General features: G+C 45.2%; 1 protein-coding gene across 1 annotated transcript; it reads right to left on the reverse strand.

Annotated features, from left to right (window-relative positions):
- Window positions 1-1,383: 1,383 nt before the first annotated feature.
- On the reverse strand, window positions 1,384-3,271 carry LOC123125897 (uncharacterized). Its single transcript, XM_044546339.1, has 4 exons — window positions 2,834-3,271; window positions 2,595-2,723; window positions 2,291-2,395; window positions 1,384-2,181 (listed from the first exon to the last, which is right to left on the reverse strand). The coding sequence occupies exons 1-4, from the start codon at window positions 3,081-3,083 to the stop codon at window positions 1,646-1,648; spliced, it is 1,020 nt and encodes a 339-aa protein (XP_044402274.1). The 5' UTR covers window positions 3,084-3,271; the 3' UTR covers window positions 1,384-1,645.
- Between the last annotated feature and the right edge of the window lie 1,983 nt (window positions 3,272-5,254).

A 5,254-nucleotide genomic window follows, 5' to 3' on the forward strand; every position in this document is an offset into this window, starting at 1 on the left:
ATCCCAGCCGTCCGTCTCCCTGGCAGCGATCCGGTCAGCGATCCAGTTGCTGTCGAATTCTTCAGAGAAGATGTCGATTTCTTCAGGTATGTTCAGAGACAGGAAGTTCAGAGAACTAGTGTCCTGGCAACTGAAACGAAAAAAATTGAGCACTCGTTCGCTTTAACTGATTACTAACGAATCAGACTGTGCAAGATAAAAAAGGAAACAACCTCAAGCATTTGGTTAAACTGAAAGTGAAGCATTAACGGATCAAACTGCACACTGAATAACATCCAAAGCAAGTATATAGTTTCATCTACTAATGTCAGATCACTTACAAGGAAACAAGTACATAGTTTCATGGATCTACTCAAGTATGTATGACGCATAGTACGAACAAAATATGTGTGCTCATTCGATTTAACTGAAATTAGACCAGTCAAACATACAATGCAAAACCAAAGCATCCCCGACCTTATTCTCCACGCCGGATCACTTACCGACGACAAGCATATGACTGAAGCCTTCATGATAATAAACAGTTAACTGAAGCCTTGATGATAATAAATAGTCAACTGTAGCCTTGATGATAATAAAATTCAGTTAACTGTCCCCCGCAAAAAAGAAAGTGTTAACTGAAGCTTACAACAGGTAGACTTCAGTTACCTGTGTGTTTTCAAAAAAAAAAAAAAACTTCAGTTAACTGTAGCCGTTGTCGGACACTGTACAGGGGAGCCCTTGTTCTTAGAGGGGCATTGATCTTTCACAAGTAGCTGTTGAATTCTTCATAGAAGATGCTGATTTCTTTAAGTGTGTTCAGAGACAGGAAGTTCAGAGAACCAAGAGTCTTGACAACTGAAACTAGATACTTCGAGCACTCATTCAGTTTAACTGAAACTAAACCAGTCAAAAATACGAGGCAAAACCAAAGCGTCCACAGCCTTATTCTCCATGCCGAATAACTTACTGGCGACAAGCACATTACTAGAGTCTGTTATATATATTGGCCATAGCACATTACTAGAATTTACAATGATCATCACTCGTAAGCTTAAACTAGAACAGTAGCAACTAAACACTGATTACTCATTCTGTTAAACTGAAAGTGAAACACTTGAGGCAAAACTAAAGCGTCAGGAAACCTATTCTCCACGCCAAATCATTTACTGACGACAAAGGACTGAAAGATATAAAAGGACTGAATCTGTTATATGTATTGGCCAGAGCATATTAAATTGAAAGTGAATTTACAATGATCATCACTCATAAGCTTAAACTGGAACAGTAGGAACTAAATTCTGAGTACTCATTTGGTCAAACTGAAAGAGCCAAAATCAAACTCAGAGAGCCAAAAATCAGTTAAAACAAGGCAAAACTAAAGCGTCAGAAAAGAGCCAAAGATTAACGAATCAGACTGCACTACACTGAGTGAAATCGATCTACAGCAAGTATTATAGTATCAGTTACTAAAATACTAAGTGATAAGGAAACAAGTCCTACAAGTATATAGTTTTGTCGATCTACTCAAGTATCAAGTCCTACAAGTATGCATTGCCGCATTTGGCCACATCACAGAGGAATCATTCTGTTCTGTCCTGTCAAAACGAGAGCTCAGCAGAAAAGGCTCAGCAGTTAAGCTGTCTGCTCCCAGAGTTGAGAAAAGCTAGCAGACCCCCCCTGGCGGCGGCGGCGGTGGTGGCGGTGGCGGGCCGCCGCGGTGGCGTTCCTTCGTACGAATGGCCGCCATCTCCAGCTCCACCTGCAGCCTCGCCCATATGGCCTGGTGCTGCTCCAGCGCAGCCCGATCGTAAAAAACCCCGTCGACATTCACCGGGACTGCCCCCTGGCCCTGCGGCTCAAGGACCGGATCCGGAGCCTGCTGCAGATCGGCTTCGCAATCCTCGCAGATCCACTTGGGGTCCTCGCCCTCGACCACCAAAACCGTCTGCGTCTCCAACGGCTTCGGGCAGAGAAGGCAAAAGTCTATGTCTGGACGCTGAATCGAGGACTCCAGCTCATCTAGAACCCCCTGCTCGATGTCCAGGACTGCCTCCTTCTCCATATCTGGGATTGCCTCCTGGCCCTGAGGCGCACCGGCGTTGCTGGGAATGGGAATGCCCTGAGCCTGAGGCGCACTGGCGTTGCCGGGCTGCCGCCTTGCCAGTAATCTGCGCCGGCTGGCGTCTCTCAGGCTAGTTACTAAGAAACCAAAGAAAAACAAGAAATCCAACTCCGGCGTGAGTGAAGAACCAAGAACCAGAGAGAAAGAATTTGCGATTTTCTTGGGTTGGGAAGGAAAGGAACACACCTGTAACAGGATTGCCCCCGCGCCCGTGACCGAGAGCTGGAAGAGACGGAGGTCGGGTCGCATAGGCTGCCGGCGCGTGGCTCGTGGAAGACTCCCCGGTGTAGGCTACAAAAGAATTACACAGTGGAGGGAATAGAATTAGAAACCAAGAAATCAATATCAAGGAACCAAGGCATCTGAAAGATGTTACAATTAATCCCAGAAGCGGGCATCAACCTCGAAAGAGACCAAGAAATCGAACTCCGACGTTAACTAACCAAGAAACCGCACGGACCAGAGACAAAGAACTTGAGAGGGAACCCACCTGGATTGCCCAGCGGCGGAGCGAATCCCCCGTGCCAGGCGTCGGGGGGCCCTGCAGCGGTGACAGTCGCCGAAGACACCCGTGCTGCAGTGTCGCCGGCTCCGGCTGTAGGCGCCGCACGCGGACTGCCTGTACGATCGAAAGAAACCAAGAAATCGAACTCCGACGTCAATGACGAACCAAGAAACCACACGGACCATAGAGAAAGAATTTTGCGCTTTTCTTGGGAGGGAACGCACCTTGATTGCGCAGTGGCTGCTCGAGCATCGTCATCGGTGCCGACTGAGAGAATCCCCCGTGCCCCGACCCGCCGCCGCGGCCGCCTCTAAGGAACTGGATAGGGGCGCCGGCGGGGCCTGGAAGCGGCTGCAAACTGCCGGCTGCAGTAGCCGTCGGTTCTGCAGGCGCCTGTGATGTGTCGTCGACGGCTGTAGTCTCCGTCCCCGCCCCGGGGATGTCGTCGTCGGTGGCCTTCCGCTTGTCCCCCATCTCGCCTCGGTCGAACAGCTTCGCAAGAACGCCCAGATGAAGGAGATTCAGAGGTCGCAAGAACTCGGGCGCGCGTGGAGGGAAGGAGGCTACAAGAAAGGATGGGAGAGGGGAGGATGGCGAGGCGAGGTGAGGGAGGCTATATAGACGACGACACAGCGTCTCTCGTCTCCCGCTGCAACCGATTTCAAGAAGCAAAGAGATTCAGAGCTCTCGGTTGATTTGGAAGACAGGAAGAGCCTAAAAATTGGGCCTCGTGCACCACGGATGGCCCAACCAACGGCCCAAATCATTAACCGGCCCAGTTTTATCCTCTCTTTTTTCCGGAGAAACTATTCCAGTTTTTTTTTAGTTTCAAAAAAACTATTCCAGTTTTTTACCAAGTTCCAGTGTTAAAAATGTAAAAAAAATGGCACTACACTTTTTATCTATTTGTCATTATGAAGTCCTGCCCTAGTAACATTGCCCCCAAGTATAGTGTGTTACCGATCTGATGTATGTACTCCCTCCGTATATAAGATTCGTCTGGAGTCAAACTTCGTAAAATTTGACCATATTTATATGAAAAAATAGCAACATCTGCATAAAGTTATAATACAATATAAAAATTAAATTCATGATGCATGTAATGATATTGATTTCGTATTGTGAATGTTGATATTTTTTATCGATAATGTTGGTCAAACTTTATGAAGTTAGACTTTAGACAAATCTCATATGCGGGAGGTAAAAAAGACTAGAGGGAATATTGCCACATTAGTTCACATCAGTATATCACAAGAATTGACTAGAAATAGTCTTTCACCCACTTTATACATAAATAAATTGTTCGAAAAATCTTCCGATTCAGCGATTTATCGTCCGACTTATCGCTACTCTTGGGGTGACCGATAAGATCACTGTTAAAATATCTCTTTCGATTCAGCGATTTATCGCTATGCTTGGGGTGACCGATTAGTAAGATTATGTCTTATCTTCACCGTTTATCGTTTGGGCCGATTTATCGCTATGACAAGATATTTATCGGGAATCTACCGATAAATCGGGCCTATTTATAGCACTATGTTTGCAAAAAACTATGTTTATTTGCGTTTTGTGGTCCTTGTTATGCAATATGTACAGTTGTCCTATTTTGTTTGTCATCATACGAGGATTCAAAGGCTAGGAATCAAGGTAACACTTCTGTCCAATAGTGTTTTAGTGTTGAATATAACATATTTTAGTGTTGGGAACCTGGGATTTGCAAAAAAAAATGACCGATTAATAGTCGACGATAAAATTGATTAATCGGCCGATTTCCGATTAGTCTCTAACGCCAGCTCGCCGAGACACGAACGATAAGCGATATCCTCAACATGAAATAAAATTACACAATACGAGGAGCGAGGAACAAAATCCTGGACTAGTGAATAACATACAATGTACTAAGGAGAACAATGAACAAAGGCTACGAGCGAACAAGCACATCAAAGATACAAAGAGAAGTGTCGCTTGATACTGTTGAATCCCTTGTCTACCGAAACACAAGTTGATCTAGGCAGAGGGAACAAAAAACCCTGCGAGCGAAGGGCAGACTCAAGACGAAGGCGTCATCATCAACTTTGAAAGGAGGGGACCTCACCGTTTCACCAACCAGCCGTTGTTGAAGGGGGCCTCTTGCCCCCCGCTACTTGTGAGCTGCCTTGTGATTTCCTCGAAGAGGAGAGGATGATGCAGTACAGTAGAGATAAGTATTTCCCTCAGTTAAGAACTAAGGTTATCAATCCAGAAGAACCACACAAGACCTCGTGAACAACACCTACACACAAAAGAATAAATACTTGCACCCAACGCGATCAAGGGGTTGTCAATCCCCTCGGTGGTTAATTGCAAGGATCAAGTCTGATAATGGTACATAGATAAAACACACAAAAAAAGGATAAATAAATTGTAGCAAGGTATTTTTAGTTTTTAATATATGATAAAGATAGATCCGGGGGGCATAGTTTTCACTAGAGGCTTCTCTCTCGAACAAAAAGCATGTGATGGATAAACAAATTACTGTTGGTCAATTGATAAAAAAACTCATAGTTATGACGATATCCAAGGCAATGATCATGTATATAGGCATCACGTTCGAGACAAGTAGACCGACTCATGCCTGCATCTACTACTATTACTCCACACATCGT

The sequence above is a fragment of the Triticum aestivum genome, chromosome 5D (genome assembly GCF_018294505.1).
Source record: "Triticum aestivum cultivar Chinese Spring chromosome 5D, IWGSC CS RefSeq v2.1, whole genome shotgun sequence".
NCBI lineage: Eukaryota > Viridiplantae > Streptophyta > Magnoliopsida > Poales > Poaceae > Triticum > Triticum aestivum.

What these genes read in the sequence shown, in the direction of transcription:
- LOC123125897 (XM_044546339.1), bottom strand. Translation starts at nt 3,083, where the DNA reads ATGGGGGACAAGCGGAAGGCCACCGACGACGACATCCCCGGGGCGGGG. An exon ending in TCCGCCGCTGGGCAATCCAG is followed by an intron (nt 2,396 to 2,594) that starts GTGGGTTCCCTC and finishes ATTCTTTTGTAG; the next exon opens with CCTACACCGGGGAGTCTTCC. An exon ending in CGGGGGCAATCCTGTTACAG is followed by an intron (nt 2,182 to 2,290) that starts GTGTGTTCCTTT and finishes TTGGTTTCTTAG; the next exon opens with TAACTAGCCTGAGAGACGCC.